The following is a 17,402-nucleotide window of genomic DNA, read 5'->3' as shown; positions in this document are numbered from 1 at the left end:
GTGGTATTAGCGCACTAATAGCTGTCATACTCTGTAAGACCTGGGATTTCTCCCTCCCCAACCCCCCACTACTCCACTGAGACACTTAGGGCTTGTGGGCGCGAGTTTTACTGCTCTGAGCTCCAATACAACTCTTCCACTTTTATGGCTAGCACAACTAGGTGTCTCCAGGGCCCCATCACACGCCAAATTCAGCCAAGGTCAAAGCCTGAGAGACGTCCACCCTCAATCCAGGTGCATTATCAGCCTCAGTTCCTAGAGGCCTCGACCCTCTGTTAAGCGGAAAAAAAGAGGAGGCCTCCTCAGCTGTCCAAGCTCATGAGTAGAGCAGTTCCTCTCTTGATCCAGTGATCGGATGTCATGGCCCCAGATCGGAGGTCGATGCCGATGACAAAGGAGGCTCGGTCTGAGCTGCCTGCCCGGTTGGGATAGTAATAGCAGGGGCAGGAGTACATGCCTGGGGGAAAGGAGACAAGGAGTCAGATCCCTGTGTGAGAGCAGGGAAGGAGCGAGTGTGGAGGGGGCTGGAGCAGAGGATGGATAGGTTAGGATCCAGAGTAGGGATGGGACAGACAGGTCTGGGGGAGCTGACCCACCCTTAGCGCTCTTCTTGCGGCTCTCTGCAGGCCGGAAGTGGATCGTGGGCATGAGGCAGACAAGCTGCATGGGCTCTGCCTCCACCAAGCAGGAGTTCTTCCGGTCCCAGCCTGCACCCTCCAGGTACAGGCCCCGAACCCAGACACCATCCTGGGGAGAAATGGGGGCAGGTTTGGGGGAAGGCTAGACTCTTAGTTGCCAGCACCCCGACCTGCCACCTCTCTCCTCCCTTCTCATCTGATTATTTCCACTTTTGCATCCCAGCACCCTGTTTTGCTCAGAGCCCCAAGCACATTCTGGTTCCCACCTTGGGTGGATACACTAGGTTGCTGTCATCCACAGTGGAAACGATAAACTCCCAGGAGAGGCTGTCCACTGAAATCTGGGGGTTGAAGGTGAGAGTAAGGGAGGACCCCAAAGAGGAGGGCAAATACATGTTCTCAACATCCATCCCGCTTCACACTTTCCACATTGCTCACATTGTTTTGGCGAGCTGAAGACTGCAGCACAGCAGTGAGGAAGCCCGTGGGAAAGGTGAAACCAGACAGCCAGAAGATCACAGGTGGCCGGGCACGGCTGGCCCACAGCTCAAACTGCTCCACACGCATGGCCAAGTCCCGGGTCCATGCAGCCAGTGGCTTTTGTGAGGGATATGCCTGGAAGAGGGGGCAGTTAGTGTTTACTCATTCATTTCATCATGCATTCAAATCCTTATTTTGAGCACCTAGAGCAAATGTGAGAAAACTATGTGGTGTCAGCCCCTGTTACCCACCTACGGGTGGGCAAAGCTCTCCATAAGCCAACTCCCAGGAAAGAAGCATAAGATGGCACCTATTTATTAATAACAATGGCAACAGTTATATTAACCAGTTATCATTAATGAAGCACCTACTGAGTGTTGTGTACAGTACTGGGAATCTTTGAAACATTCTTGGAAGGGTTAGTAACCTGCCCTGAGTAAGTCTCTAAGTTAGTAAGTTGTGCAGAGTCAGAGAGCCAGATTTCAACCTTGAACCCATCTGGCTTCAATGCCCAGGCTCTCTGCAGTCTGTACATGCCTCCCTGGAACCAGGAGATTGGGTGTCACAGGGGTAAGAAGAGATCTCATGATTGCAGTAGGATCAACAGTGGTGTAACCTTACCTTTCCCCACAGTGGAGGAACGTGGGCATCAAAGATGCAATTGAAAATCTCTTCCAGACTTGTAGACATGACGATGAGGCCCTGGATGCCTTTCTCTAGGTCTGTCAGTGAGAATCTGAACAGGATGAGGTGGAGGGTTAGAGACCGTGGGCCTGGAAAAGTCATCCTGCCAGGGGATGAAGGCCCTTCCCTGCCCCTCCCACATTCCACAGAGCCCCTGCATCTTACAGGATGGTCTGCATCAGCTTGTTGTATCTCTGGATCTCCTGCAGAAGGACCACATTGAGCGGGGAGGGGTCGAGAGCCAACAGTTTTCGGGTTCCCTCATAGTCGATCATTTCAGGGATCTTCTGCTTCACATCCGCAGCCAACTCAAGGACCTGCGGAGGTAGGAGCTGTGAGTGTCACCCTCTCTTCCTCATCACTCCCCACCCCCACCCCAGATGTGTCTCTTCTTGCCTTCTCTTCCCGGGTCTGGCCTCCAGCCCTGATGGGTGTAATCTGGGGTTGCAGGGAAAGCAGAGTCTCAAAGAGAGTTCGTGCTTCTGTGATCTGGGAGGCCACATCGGCATTGGGGTGCTGACCAAAGGCCTCAGGGGGATCCATGCCAGGCAATAAGCTGATGTATTCCTTGTAGGAGGCCAGGCTCCCATCCTTGGGGATAAAGTAAGTCTCTAGTACTGACAACCTGGGGAACCACAGTATAATTATCGCCATGTTGTGGGGTCTTGGGCTTCAATGCCCAGCCAAGACCCCAGTCCTTATGCATGTCTCATCTGTCCAACTCCCTGCTCTTGCTCCCCACTCCCAGTCCCACAAACTGTCTTCTCCCAATCTCATTTTCTCTGCTTGTGTCCTCTGGCTCCTTGCTTAGTGCCACCTGCCCCTCACCGGTAGGAGGGAGTTGATAGAGACTGGTCACAGAAATAGTCATTGATGTAGGTGATAAGCAGGCGCCGGTCCCAGTCATCTGTGACATGTCCACCGTAGTTGACGCCAGCAATGAGGTACTTGAGTGCATCCCACGGTGTTTCCTCATACTCATCCAGATAGAGGCTCAGCAAGTTCTCTGACACCTGTGAATGGTCCCAACCCAAGTCCCCACCCCTCCACATAGTTAGGGCAGGAACTCTTCCAATGGAGCTTTAACGCAGGCTTTCTGTGAACAGATAGGGGGAGCCAGGGGCAGCAAGTATAAGGAAAGAGGGCTGGAATGAGGACCCCTGGTTAGTACAAACCTCAAAGTCAGAGTCATTGAAGCCGTAGATAATATTCCAGCCAAGCTGCAGGAACTTTTTGCGTTCGAGTAATACAGAGTGGAAGAAGCAGAGTGCAAACAGCAGCTTCTTATATTTGGCAGGTTTGGAGCAGCGGGAAAACTGTGGTTCTGTCATCAGTTGGTAAAGACGTGTCATGTTGGCCTTTAGGCCCTGGGGACAATGAAGTGCACAGTTGCCATGTAGCATACTCAGCCCTGCCTCTAGCACCACCATGTACAGATGTGGAGGCTGTTCACTGCACAAAGGCACTGGCAGAAGGGGTAAGTGGAAGCCGAACTCTAGCCCTTGATCTACATGCCAAGATATGCACTCATTCACGAGGCTAGGTCCCTTCATCTAGTTCAGACACACAGGCACTGTATGGGCTAGGGGCAGGCCTACCTTCTTGTCCCCCCACTTTTGTTAAGCCAGTCAAATTTAGCAGTGGGAGGTTGTATACCAACGTTAGTGACGCTAATGTTAGTAAGTTCTGATAACCCACTACCATCAGACCAACCTGTCCCCCCTCTTTTGATCCTCTCAGCCATGATTTTCTCAATGGATAGGCCAACCCAATTGGGGAGTGGCAGAAAATATGAACAAAGTATATACTTGCAACTATTAATTGACAAAAGTGGCAGAATTATGCGCAAAGGTTCAGTGTCGATTAAAAAGGCCATAGTATATTATCAAGGAGGAACATTCTACGTGATTGGCTCTATCAGTTTTCATGAACAAGTTGGAATTTGGACTAAGTCTTATAAATGGGAAGGACATGACTAGACTTGAGAGAAGGGTCTTGGTTTCCCGGAGCTGGAAGGAATTGAAGGAATAAAGACACAATGGAGAAAATAAGTGAGGGGATGAGCCTGGCTCAAGTCAAGTGCGAGTCCTCAGGTGGGAAAAGAAGGATCATGTACAGATGGAGAGGCAATAAGAAGAGTAGTATTAATAGTTGGAGCCATTTGGACTTGATTCACTAGCATCACGGACACAGAGCCATGCTCTCTCTTGAGTGGGACAGTGGTATTTTGAAACAATGTTTTAAGAAGACTTATCTATGATCAATGGGATGGACTAGTAAAAAACTTGAAGTAAGAATATCGGATAGCAGTAACAAAAATAAAATGTGATTTTTTTTACAATGCCATTTATAATATCAAAACATGTGAAGTATCTAAGAATAAATCTAATTAAGATGTACACATCTTTAAGGGAAAATTACAAAACTTCATTGAAATAAAGAATAAATGGAGAGAGATGGTATGCTCATGGATTGGGAGGTTTCTTGTCCTAAAGTTGCCAATTTTCCCCAAATTGATCAATCCAATTTTTTTTTTTTTGTGAAACTTGACAAGCTAATTCTAAAATCTATGTTGGAGAATAAAAGATCATAAAACCTTTTAAAAATTAAGAATTTCTATTCACCAAAAAATAACATAAAAGAGAAAAGACAAACCACAAAACACATAACTGTCCCCCCACTTTTGACCCTCCCAGCCATGATGTTCTCAATGTTCTCCTACTTGACAAAGGATTAGGATCTGGAATGTATGAAGAACTATGAAACATGAAGAACAGTATGAATGAATGTCAGGCACATCATGTTGAATGAAAAAAGCAAGTCGCAGAGAAATTTATGTAGCATGATTGCATTAGTGATACAAACTTTTGTGTTAAAATTATAAAGAAAATAAAATGGCACATTCAGAATTCACAATAGTGGCTTCCTCTGAGTGAGGAGGGAAGGCGATGAGATTGGGAGGAAGCACACCAGGACTTCAAAGACAATGCTAATCTTTCTTAAAAGGATGATAGGCACACAGGCATTCGTTGAATCATGATCCTTTATATCTTACATATATTTAATAAATATTCTTTTTTTTTCATTTGTAGAGATGAGAGTCTTGCTATGTTGCCCAGGTTGGTCTCAAACTCCTGGGCTCAAGTGATCCTCCCTCCTCAGCCTCCCAAAGTGCTGGGATTACAGGCCTGAGCCACCATGCCCAGCCTAAATATTCTTTTGTATCTACTTAAAATCTAATTTTTTAAAAAAGACTAGAAAGCAGGAAGTGATTCAGCAATATACCCCAGGGCTATACCCCAAACTGGCAACTGGGGGCTGTCATTATGGGAACTTTCTTGTTTGAAGTAAAACTCAAATGAACCTCTGTCTCCTTAACTATTTGAGTTGACTTTGTATATCCTGATGCAAAAATTGGCCTCTTTCACAGGACAAAAACATTGCAATACCTGATCCTAGAATGGATCTTGTGTGGGGAAAAAATTTTTAAAGGACATTATTGGGCTATTTGACAAAATTGGAATATGTATAATAAATTAGATAAAAAAATATTGTATCAATGTTAAATTAATTGAAGGTGGCAACTGCAGTGCAATTATATAGAATATCCTGTTCTTAGGATCAAACCTTTTACACTTATTCTTACAACTTTTCTGTAAGTTTAAAATTATTTCCAAATAAAATATTTTAAAATATTGGCCTCTTTGTCAACTTCCAAAAGAAATTCAGTTCTACCAAGTACACCCTGAACTTTCTTCTTTGACTGCAGGTTTGGCGGATGGTGGGGAGGATGTGCATTTCCAGCAGGCAGCTCTTCAGAGAAGCCTGTCCTGAGCTGAGCCACGACTAAGGGCCCTCTTCCCTTTGGACCCTCCCCATTGCAGAGCCATCTCTCCGATCTTCCTCCTCCTAGATTTCCCCTCAGATTCATCACTGCCTCACTTTTTTTTTTTTTTTTTTTTTGAGAGGGAGCCTCGCTCTGTCACCCAGGCCAGAGTGCAGTGGTGCAATCATAGCTCACTACAGCCTTGAACTCCTGGGCTCAAGGGATCCTCCTGCCTCAGCTTCCCCAGTAGCTGAGACTACAGGTACGAGCCACCCTGCCAGGCTAAGTTTTTTATTTTTTGTAGAGACAGGGTCTCACTGTGTTGTCCAGGCTGGTCTTGAACTCCTGGCCTCAAGCGATCATCGTCCTGCCTCAGCTTCACAAAGTGCTAAGATCACAGGCATAAGCCTCTGTGCCCGGCCACTGCCTCTCTCTTTTATCATGCAGACCTAAATAGCACCTATCTCCAAACTTACACACCTCCTCCCATCACAGGATGCTCAAGCAACAAAGGACCATCTAGCTGCCAGGGCACATACCTCTCTTAGAAGTAAAAGAAAAGCTCTTAAAAAAAATGCAGAAAAAAAAATCTGTTACACTGGTAACAGATTTCTGAACTATCTGACATTTTAAAAAGGGGCACAGAATATTTGTGTTGGCAGAAAAAATAAAGGAAAATAAAAATCAACTTTAAACATATTTTTTTAAAAATCACATTGTGCCATTAACCAAAATGAAGCGAGGGGCTGTGAGAGGCGGAGTGTAGGGTGCTGGCGGCCGAGCAGCAGTGCTTTGCGATCACAGGCAATTCAGAGCTGGAACCCAGTTTGGTACTGGGGACAGAGATGGGGCTTGGAGTTGATATCATGGAAAGGATAATTTCCTCGTCAAGTTGTGAAAGGAGTAAATGGAGAATGAGAAAAGTTGGAGGTCGAGGACTAAGTCCTGAGATCTGGCCACAGGCAAAGAGAAGGAGACACAGACGTGATACGTGGTATGTCAAAGACAGAGGGAGAAACAGCAGTGATGTGTCAGGGAAGCCAGGGAGAGGGACAGTTGACTGTGCCAACTGCCCCAAAGTAGTCAAGGAGGATTAAGAATGAGGAAAGGCTCCCACACATACACTGAAATGGTACTTATTTGCTAAATACCTACTGTATACTGGCCCCTGTGTTTTTCACAGGGTGAGCAAAAAGGATTTTGATTTCGACTAGGAGAAATGAAAGGCTACTAAAATAGTTTAAGCAGGGCTGAGTGGGTGAGGCGCAGTGACATCGTGGATTTTAAAGATCGGTATGATGGCATTCAATGATGAGCTTGTAATATTGGAAATAAAAAATTTCAGCAGAGTTGGAGGGAAGGAAGGAGAAAGAAGCTGAGAAGTGTGACATTAGGAAGAGAATGTAAGAGAAGGCTAAGGAGGCAGGAAGTTTCCTCGGTGTAGAAGAATGAATTTGGGAAGCCAACTACCCAAACTCTGACTCTAGAATACTCAGTTACTTCCTGTGCCTCAGTTTCCTATCTGTAAAATAGGGTGTAATAGTACTCACCTGACAGGTGTGTATGTGGGTGTGATTTTAAAAAAAAAAACACAGGGTCTCGCCCTATTGCCTATGCCAAAGCACAGTGGGTGTGATCATAGCTCACTGCAACCTCAAACTCCTGAGCTCAAGCAATCTTCCCGCCTCATTCTCCCAAGTAGCTGGGACTACAGGTGCATGCTACCATGCCTGGCTAATTTTTAGATTTTTTGTTGAGATAGGTTCTCACTATGTTGCCCAGGCTGGTCTTGAACTCCTGGGCTTAAGTGATCCTCCTGCCTCAGCCTCCCAAAGTGCTGAGATTACAGGTATGAGCCACTGGCCTGTGTGTGTGTATTAAATGAGTTAATATATGTAAAGAGCTTAGAACAGTGTCTGGCACATGGTAATCACTCAAGAAATGTCAGATGTTACTATTATGTTCTTGGGGTTTGGCACAAAGAGGAGAGAAATGAGGTGGAATTTTTCAGAGGGCAATAAAATCAAACAAAGTCATGTTGTGGTTAAGGTTAAGGCCGTGCTCTGGTGCTAGCAGGAAGAAAGGTAGACCAGCTGGCTTGGGGTGATGCTGGCTCTCTACAGCCACATACCTTTGGTGGCTCTGTGGTCATCTTGATGCTGGCCTGCAAGATTGAGATAGGGAAGTCGGGGTGGGGGCTAGAGCTGAGCCAGAGGCGGAAGGAAGGGTGAGGATCTTCCACCTGCAGCTGCTCCACCAGCTTGTCCAGATTAGGCATCCAAGACAGTGACAGGTGGCAGTTTGCCAGGAACACCCAGTGTCCTGCAAGGAGACGCCGAGTCAATGAGGCTCATTCCCTAAGCCCTACCTGTCCCACACTTTCCACCTGGTGGTGGTGGGGTCCAGTACTCAGGTCTGCTACTCCTGGGGCCTTCTGGAGAAGTGGGAGGTGCAGTTCCAGTAGTGTGACTGGGGTAGGAGGTTCTGGGGAGGGGACCCAAGGCCGAGGGTAGTGGTGAAAAAAAAGATGGACACCGACCCTGAATCACACCATCTCGGAGGAGCCGAGCCGCGATGGGGGCCTGGCCCTGGCCCAAGGACAGGGCGTGGAAGCGCTGGGCCATGCCTGTGTGCTCTGCCAGCTGGAGCAGGGCACTGGTGGGGTCCACGCCTGGGGACAGGATGAACACGAGCGGGGATCGTGGGGTTGAATCCTCCATCACCTGCCGGAAGCACCGGTGTGGCCTCAGGCAGAAGGCCACATAACCCAAGTGGGAGAGAGAGAGATTGAGGACACCAAAACAGAACGAGGGAGGCAGGAAGAACCCAGGGGTGGTGTGGGCAAGGAAGCCAAGCCACTGACCGACTTCATGTTTAGCACAGGCGGCTCAATGAAGCGGGAGCCAAGGTTAGTGACGATGAAAGAAGTAACGCAGAATGCTACCCGGTCCTGGCGCAGAGAGCGAACTATCAGCATCCGTTGCATTTCATTGCAGGCATTTTCCCACTCACCTGGGGATGAGTAATTGCAGGGAGAGAATCTGGAAGAGCAGAGAATCTAAACACAGGGGCACCTACCAGGAATGCCCCCTGGGCCAGGAGGCAGGTGCCAGCTAGGGGAGGGGATGAGGAGCACTGGAAGGGCAAACACTTGGGCTGGATGGAGGGAAGGAGAGCAAGGGGGGCTCAGATGCCTGGGTACCTGGCAGCATCACCTTCTCCGGGGCAGCATTGGTATACCACAGGTGCCAGTCACGAGGATACTGTTCAAAGGAGTTCATGAGACCGTGGAAGTTGGTCAGTTTGTCTAGCTCTGTGATGTTATCCCAGTAGGCATCTGCGAGCCAACTAGTACATGGATTATCCATTTGGCCCTCCCGGTCCAGGACCTTGGGGGGAAGGAGAGAGGAGAAAGGGATTGACTGAGAACATCTCAAAAGAAGAGTTATTTTCTCTCTACTTCCCTCCCACCCTTCCTTCCTTCCATCCTTCCATCCTTCCTTTCTTTTTTTAGGGTGAGAAAGCCAAGATGGGTCTTGCATGAAGCAGAGTGAAGAGATGAACACAGGAGTCCGAAATGGATCGGAATCCACCTTTCCTGGGGAGTAACCTGGGTCTAGGGCTCAGACACTCCGTGGGCCATCACAGTTCAAAATTTAGGAAGCTGGCGCCCTCTGGTGGTTGCTTGGTAATAAAGTCTCCAGCCTAATGACTTCAATTGGTAGCGTGGCCCTTCCCAGAGGCACAAACCCTTGGTTCACTCATTCATTTATTCCTTCACTTATTCCTCCCATTTATTCATTCTTTTTAACAAATATTTCTTGTTCATAACTATGTGTTTTCATCCTTTTGGATGAATTACTGAACAAAATGGACAAATATCTCTGCCCTAGAGGAGCTTATTTTCCAACATGGGATTATGAACCCATGGGCAGTCATGAACCAAAAACATAATAAATAAGTAAATTATCTAGTATATTAAAGATGGAAGTGCCATGGAAAAATAGAATAATCTGAGAAGGGTAAGGGAGATTGGGAGTGTGGGGGGTGGTTTGAGGATGGAACATCAGATGAAGGAGGTCTCTCTGAGGTGATCTGTGAAGAAGGCTACAGAGAGAGCTGAGTGTCCACCCAGGGAATAACTTTGCAGCAGGAGGCACAGCCGGTGCAAAGGCCCTGGGGTACGACATGCCATAGTGTTTGAGGAGGGCAATAAGGCCTGGGCAGCTGGAGTGGAGTGAGGGGCTGGGAAGTGGGAGACAACAGGATGGATGCCTGTCAAAATGGGGTCTATTTTAAAAGGACCTCTCTGGTTGCTGTGTTGAGAGTTTGGGGTGGGGGGCATTGGAAGGCTATTGCTAAAATCCAGATGAGAGGTCAAGCGAAGATGGCAAAAGGAAAGAACACGTTGTCCAGGAGGGTGGGAGAATGACTAGCCCAGGAGAATGCAGCACGGTGAGATTCGTGATCATGGGTTTAGAGTGAATCCAGTCTGAGTCCAGTGAGTGTTTTCCTTCAGCCATGCTCAGCTGCATGGGCCACACAGGGACAGGGGAAGAAGAGATGGATCCAGCCAGAGTGGTAGGGTTTTTTTGTTTTGTTTTTTGGTTTGTTTTTGGAGTCTCACTCTGTTACCCTGGTTAGAGTGCAGTGGCATCATCATAGCTCACAGCAACCTCAAACTCCTGGGCTCAAGGGATCCTCCTGCCTCAGCCTCCCGAGTAGCTGGGACTACAGGTGCGCTCCACCATGTCCAGCTAATTTTTCTATTTGTTGTAAAGACAGGAGCGTTGCTCTTGCTCAGGCTGGAGAGAGTAGTAGTTTTGACGAGCAAATGCAACACAAAGTGGGAGGGAAAAGGGGTCAAGGTGACTGAGGGAGAGATTGTGATGCTGACTATGGAACCCAGGCTGGGAAAGGGGTGGTTTGAGAGCCAATAAAAAAATGGCAAGACCATGCCCATTGGTGGGTCACAAGTGAGAGATGCCCCAAAGCCCAGCCTGTGCTGTGTGCAAGGGCATGCATGGCAAGTCACCCCCCAGCCCCTGGGAGTTCATCATGCACCTGATGCTGCATGGTTCTTCTTGGCTCGCTCGCTGAAGTCTTGGGCTTGACCCTGTGGGTCTGGAGTCCTCATCACACTTGCCCTCATCTCATCCCCAACCCGACTGCCCCAAACGGGGATGTGCCCTCTGCCCGACTCACCACACCCCCACGTAGAAAGAAATTGTACTCGTCCATGTTGAGCTTGCCAGAAGTCTCCAGGATTTTGGCACACATGTGAAAACTGAACAGTAGCTTGTGGCGCTCAAAAAGGGTGCGGCAGGTGTACCTGGGAGAAGGGTATGGGGAGGATGGACAAGGCAGGACGAAGTGGGGGTGGGACACCCAACACGGATGCTCCCTGAGTGGAGATCATGCTATCACAGAAACTTACAGAGAAGGACCTTACTCAGCCTCTAATCCAAACCTCCTGGAAACAGCCAAGAATCCAGGCCTAGAGAGAAGATGGGATTTTCCCAGAATTCAGTTGTAATCAGTCATTCAGTTCCATTAGAAAAACAAACCGTGGTTATTCCCCTACTGTTTTGCCACCACTCTCTGGGCCCTTAAGACACAAAGACAAACGAGCCATAGCTTCTGGGAGGACAGACAGAGAGGCCATCGGTTATGAGACGACGGGCTGAGTCCTATGACGAGGTGGCCGTGGTGTGCAGGGAACGCAGGGAAAGTCTGTGAGGAAGTTGCTGAGGGGAAGCAGAGTTTCTGAGCGATGTGGGAGAGGCAGGGACATCCCAGCACAAGCAGAAGCAGGGGCGTGAGGCGGGCCTGGCATGAGGGGCGGTTAGGGCTGCCCAGACACATGGTGCAAGGTCGGAAAGGGGAGGCCAAGGCAAGGGAGCGATTTGTGGCCACTGGGGACAAGATAACCACGGACAAGCTGGAGCCAGGGAGTGACGTGGTCAGGTTTGCCCACGCAGGTGGCTGCAGGATAGATCAAGAGGGACAGTTAGAGCAAGACCTGCAGGAGACCATCGTGCAGCCTGGGGAAAAAAGCTCACGAAGGCCTGAAATGAAGCACTGTGGTAGCAGTGGGGGGAACCGGGAGGGAACGGTTTGCGGAATACTCATGAGCAAAACCTGGTGACTGACATGAAAGGGAAGGGCCGAGGATAACTCCCCGTGTCTGGCCTGGGTGACTGGGCGGTAGGTGTTGGTGCCATTCAGGGATGAGGACCCTGAAGGAAAAGGGGAGATAATGAGTCTGATCTGAAACAAGTTGAACTTGAGAGGTCCATGGGATGTCCAGGTAGAGAAGCCAAGTACCTTGCTGCTCAAAATGTCACCCATGGGCCAGGAGCAGTGGTGGCAGCTGGGAGCTTCTTAGAGGTGCAGAATCTCAGGCCCCACCCTAGACCTACTGAGCCTTAACCTGTATTTAGTAAGATCGCCAGGGCTTTACGTGCACATTCACATTTGAGAAGTGCTGGTGTGCTGCACTTGTGTGTGCAAATCCAATGCTCAAGGCAGTGCTGAAGATAGACCGGGAAGAAATTGGCCCACAGGGGATGGCTCAGCCCTGAGAGTGGACAAGCCACTCAGGACGATCCGTGGAGAGGAGGGCAGTGGCCGAGAATGGTGGCACAGGAAAGCACCAAGGTAGAAGAGGCCAGAAGAGTGGCACTGGAGCCAGCGTGGGGAGGCACCTGTAGACGGCGTAGGTGTGGTAGTCATTCAGGTAGTCGATGCGGTCCTCCAGCTTGTTGCTGCGATGGCTCTTGTCAATGCTGAGGATGAAGAGGCTGATGTAGGCATCCAGCGAGAACTGGTACATGGGGTCGATGCAGCCCATGTCGTTGAGCACAAAAAACAGGACCGACGCCCGCTGTGCACACGGGCGGTAAGCCTGTGGGGGTGGGGATCAGGGTCAGGCCACAGAGGGGCATGGCACGGAGCAGGGGGCCGGGGAAGGGGCCTCAAGCCAACACGATCATGTTGCTTCCTGTTAGCCGGTGGCGAGTGGGGCTGGAGAGTGCAGAGCTCACCTCTCGGGCTGAGTCGATGTTGATCTCCGTGGTTTCACTGGTCTCCAGCTGCTCAGTCACCTCCGTGGCAGTTACCTTGGAGGTCTGCAGAGTGTTCACCAGCTGCACGTCATCTAGCAGGGAGCCTGTGGCCTCATTCAGCAGCCTGGAGAAAGCCAAGAGGCACATGGGTCAAGGCGTTGGGGTAGTGGCTGGAGGAAGGGACCGCTTGTCACTCCCCTGGGATGCTGGCTCTGCCTGCGGGTGGGCCAGCTGGGTGCTGGCTGGGAGTGGGCTAACGGGACAGTGGCTGGGCGGAGGCGAGGTCTCACCGAAGAATCTCATCCTCTAGCTCCTTGAGCTTCCTCTTGCCGGCAGCGATATTGATGACCAGCGAATCCTTCTGCTCCTCCAGCTCTGGTCGCTCCTTCCGAACCACGATGCCCAGCAGTTGGGCCTCCAGGCCCTGGGGCCACCAGGATTCAGGGTGAGGGGCTCACTCCTGTGATCTTCACCCTCCCCATCCCTTTACTCCTTCCAAGACTCTTATCCCCAGCTGCCCAACACAAGCTTAGCCTTTTTCTTGATCCTTCCAAACCCTATAGCCCTTCCTGCTTCACCCTAGCTCAGTCTGGGCATCAGCCCTCACCCACCTGTTCTTTAACCGCAAAGTTGACGATGGTGGTCTTGGCTGAGGTCTCTGGGCTGTAGTGGGGGTTGGAGAGCTTGGTGGTGATGTAGAAACGGAAATCGGGGTTGTATTCCACCTCCTTGTCTCCAATGCGCATGAGCAGCCGACCACCTGCGTCCCCGGGTGACACGGTAAGGGCCCACCCACTACCCACCAGCATCCGGTGGCAGTGACTCAGCCTGCCCCAAAGGGCCCAGCCCAGGGCTGTCTAAATGCAGGGACAGGTGAGTAGAGGACACAGCCAAAGAACCTGCCCTTCCCACCCGGGTCCCACGGTCAGCCCCACCGTAAGCCTGGGCCCTGACCAATTCGAGCTACAGATTTGTTGAGCACAGGGTTGAGTGTGGGGTCCAGATATTCCTGCACGTTCTGGAGCAGCACTGGGTATCCAAACTGAATGGCCTGTTCCAGAACTCGCAGATAATCAGTCATCTGAAGGTCGATGATCTTTAGGCCCTAGACAGCAAGGGGGAGCATGGAAGAAACACTGAGGATATGAAAGAGACAATGGTCCAAGGGTAGGACCTCAGGAGGAGACAAAGCTTGGGGAGACATTCTACTTGGGGGACAAAATCAGGTGCCCAGACGTATACCTGGTTTCCTTCCATGTTCTTAATCCATTTCAGGGCCTGGGCCTGAGGATCGATCATCAGCGCCCACCTGAAGGGGCAGGTGTGGGTCAGAAGCCAGACTCAGCTCCCGCCCTGCCTCCCACTCCAGCAGCATCCTCACCTGTTGCCCCGGGTGACTATGATGCCGTTCTCAGTGGAGAAGGCGTCAGAGGGCAACCCTTGGATGTTCCAATCCCGGACTTTGGTAGGATTGGTCAGGAAGTTATCAATGGTAAAGCGAGGTGAGCAAGGAACCTGAAGCTCCCAGATCTGGGGAGAGAAAAGCCCCAAACTTCAGCCTGAAGACCTGTGTCCAGCATTCCCTGCCCCTTCTCTGCATCTTATTCCCCAGAGCCCTGGTCTCAGAGCCCACTCCGAGAGCCCGCTTCTCACACCTGTGCCCCGTCTCACCTTCCTGATCCAGATCTGGTTGACAATCTCGTCCCGGTAGTTCGTCAGGAAGGGGCCCATGTAGGACAGGAAGGCAGCTGCCAGGAGACAGTCGCCCACCAGGTAGCCCAGGTCCTCCTCCAGGCCCTGGTGGGCAGGAGGGAGATGTGAGCCTGCAGGGTCCCCAGCGCTCTGGGAGACACAGTGTCCTCTGGGCACTATCTCTATCAAAGGGATTGTTCCCCTCGCCTAAACCTTTGCGTTCTGAGAACTCCAACCTGGTTCTAATTACTTTCGAGTTCCCCATTTCTGACAGCAATGTTTACATTCTGGTGATAAGGTCTACCCTTTTTGCAAAGCCAGGAGCTCACGGAGGGTAGAGACAAGATGTGCCATGTCTGTTTTCTATCAGGTCGGTGGGCTGTGTCGTGAGTCCTTGTGTGCGTTTTGCAGCCCAACCTAACACTGAAGCAGGTCCCTGCGGGAGCAGAAGGCCTTTCCTTCCACTGTTCTCACCAACGGCGAGGAGGGAGGGGGAGAGCTCCCACCCCCCTATTCCTGGAGTTCCCTACACCCAAGTGTCCCTATTTTCTCTGACTGTCCCTCAACCTAAAGGGAATGGGTCTCTCGGAACTGGGGGGCAGAGTGAAAGCAGAGCCAGGTGGTACGAGAGATCCCACCTGGACCGTCACCTCCCAGCGGGCCTTCTCGCCAGCCAACCCAGACACCAGCATCCCGGCTCGCTCCAGCTTCATCGCCATCTCCTCGGACTTCTTGCGAAGCTCCTCCTTCTGCGCCAGCTTCTCGTCGTACTGTTTCTTCAGCATCTCCAGTTTCTCGGCCACCTGGGAGGGATCAGAGTGCCAGGCATCAGACACAGCACCTGCGGCCAGACGGGTCTGCTTCAAACCATGACTCTGCCACTTTGTAGCTGGGTGACCTGGGGTAAATTAATCTCTTTGAGCCTCAGTTTCCTCATGTGTAAAATAAGGATAATACCTACCCGATAGTGTTGTCGCAAGGAGCAAATGAGATCAAATGCATGTGATAAGTTTTCTTTCCCTTCCTTCCACTCCCTTTCATAGAGCCCAGAAACTATTCAGTCATGAAACCCATGGCTGGTGGGAGACAGAGGCCTCCTGAAGCACAATAAACCGCACAGATGTGTTGGCAAGAGAAGGCCGGAGAGCACAAAAATGAGTGTTGCTCCATGCCAGAGGCCATACCTGAGGTGGAATCTTGAACGAGGAAGAAAAAGCTAGAAATGAACCCAAGAGCTGTTAGAAAGAGAAAGAGGAAATCCATTCAAGAAAAAGGACCCTATGGTCATACTTTAGATGGAAAAAAATAATAATAAAAGAAAAGAAAAAGTAAAAGGACAAAGTCCAGGGTCACACACCAGAGATGGTGGCCTGGGAAGGGCTACATATACTAGAGTAACCTCTCTCAGCTCATTGCCACCCTGTGGGCTCTGCTGAGGCCCAAATATATCAGTGAAATCTGAAGCAGAGAACCCATAGAGCCTTCTCCAAGACCCCGTGTGTGCCTGAGCCACCAGCAGCAATCATGGCTGGGCACAGACTGTATCCTGTCCTTTTCATCATGAGGAAAGTGGGGCTGGGTGACACAGAGCAGACACACGATAAACCTTAGTTTCCTTGCCTGCCACCACCCCGCTGGGAGAGGCAGCCATCGTGGGAATAGTGCCACTAGTATAAAGTAGAAGTAGCTCTCCTTACAGAGTGGTGCCTGGTAAGTGTCAGGCTTCGGAGCCTGCTGTGTGTTGCTGTGTGCAAGGGCGATGTGGGCGGCATCGCAGTGCCTCCAACGTGGTACGCAAGCAGCACCCAAGCACTTGGAAATAGGATAGATAATGCTCCAAAAGCACTCTTTAAAATAAAGTGGAGATTCAAAATGCCACCTTCAAATGACAGGATGGCTTATAGGTCTGGCCTTGGTAGCAATGTAATAATATTAGAAGGCTTCTAACATTACTCTAAAGAAAGACGGTGTCCTTCAGAAGGGGCTCGGCCAGCTGGGCCACGCAGAGCAATGCTGGCCGGGGCCCCACAGGGAGATGGGTGCCCTGCACCCTGTACATGGGTGTCGGGTCCAGCCTTGATAGAGCTGATGCATCCAGTGGTCTTTGCCTGCCTGTCACTAGGATCGTGTGACCCTTTCCCTGTGCCGAGTCCTGATCAGTAGCAACATCCTGATTATAATTTGGCTTCCCAGGGAGATTTGTCGATGGGGAGGCATCCAGCCCATTGGATGGTTCTATATTTTTCCATGTGGCTTTGTTGTTTTCATTGTTTCTATTTTTTCTACAAGAAATATATGCACAGCGTTGCAAACCCAAATAATATAAAAGAGGTTATAGGGAAAGCATGTCCTGTAATCCGCCTCTCCCACACCCAACCCATTCCTCTGAGGCAAACTACTTTTTAACTGTTTCTCTTTTTATTTCTTCTGGTAGTAACTTCCATATCTGTGAATACTAACTTATGCCATCATTTTAAAAATATATTAATCACTTTGTGGTTTTAAATTTAAATTTTTTTTTTTTTCCTGAGACAGAGTCTCGCTCTGTCACCCGAGCTAGAGTGCCGTGGTGTCAGCCTAGCTCACTGCAACCTCAAACTCCTGGGCTCGAGCGATCCTCTTGCCTCAGCCTCCCAGGTAGCTGGGAGTACAGGCATGTGCCACCATGCCCTGCTAATGTTTTCTGTTGTTAGTAGAGACGGGGTCTCGCTCTTGCTCAGGCTGGTCTCGAACTCCTGGTGGAGGCACCTTCTCATAGGTCATGCACAGGCCAAACCGGTTGGTAAGTATTTTCTTTTCTTTTTTTTTTTAGATAAATAATATGAAGGAAGGAAGCATTTTTATATTACCTTTGATTATGTATTTTCGCTTTTGGTTGGAGTGTGACTCATGTCTCTCTCATATTTTCTGTCTTTTTGTATTATATTCCTATCTTCCCACCCTTGAACTGAATGTCATACTTTGACAATTTTTAAATTTCCCAGAAATCTTTCTTTATCTGTTTTGACTTTTTTC

At 49.8% G+C, this 17,402-nt stretch overlaps 1 protein-coding gene across 1 annotated transcript in view; it reads right to left on the bottom strand.

The window, feature by feature from the left end:
- Positions 1-302: 302 nt before the first annotated feature.
- The window catches only part of DNAH2 (dynein axonemal heavy chain 2), a 98,294-nt gene continuing 81,194 nt past the window's right edge, over positions 303-17,402 (bottom strand). The window contains exons 63-85 of the mRNA XM_069483320.1: positions 15,026-15,190; positions 14,367-14,492; positions 14,077-14,225; positions 13,938-14,004; positions 13,650-13,800; positions 13,307-13,455; positions 12,986-13,119; positions 12,675-12,819; positions 12,336-12,535; positions 10,834-10,960; positions 8,831-9,017; positions 8,492-8,640; positions 8,168-8,351; positions 7,760-7,950; positions 2,978-3,169; positions 2,631-2,815; positions 2,199-2,427; positions 1,968-2,119; positions 1,740-1,854; positions 1,077-1,253; positions 905-979; positions 597-747; positions 303-457 (exon numbers count right to left, since the gene is read on the bottom strand). Coding sequence (XP_069339421.1) covers positions 303-457; positions 597-747; positions 905-979; positions 1,077-1,253; positions 1,740-1,854; positions 1,968-2,119; positions 2,199-2,427; positions 2,631-2,815; positions 2,978-3,169; positions 7,760-7,950; positions 8,168-8,351; positions 8,492-8,640; positions 8,831-9,017; positions 10,834-10,960; positions 12,336-12,535; positions 12,675-12,819; positions 12,986-13,119; positions 13,307-13,455; positions 13,650-13,800; positions 13,938-14,004; positions 14,077-14,225; positions 14,367-14,492; positions 15,026-15,190 — 3,555 coding nt within the window. The remainder of the gene's footprint in view (positions 458-596; positions 748-904; positions 980-1,076; positions 1,254-1,739; positions 1,855-1,967; positions 2,120-2,198; positions 2,428-2,630; positions 2,816-2,977; positions 3,170-7,759; positions 7,951-8,167; positions 8,352-8,491; positions 8,641-8,830; positions 9,018-10,833; positions 10,961-12,335; positions 12,536-12,674; positions 12,820-12,985; positions 13,120-13,306; positions 13,456-13,649; positions 13,801-13,937; positions 14,005-14,076; positions 14,226-14,366; positions 14,493-15,025; positions 15,191-17,402) is intronic.

This window comes from Eulemur rufifrons, chromosome 9 (assembly GCF_041146395.1).
Source record: "Eulemur rufifrons isolate Redbay chromosome 9, OSU_ERuf_1, whole genome shotgun sequence".
In the NCBI taxonomy this organism is placed as follows: Eukaryota; Metazoa; Chordata; class Mammalia; order Primates; family Lemuridae; genus Eulemur; species Eulemur rufifrons.
The sequence above is the reverse complement of the archived record's forward strand: the minus strand, read 5'-3'. Positions and strand labels throughout refer to the sequence as shown.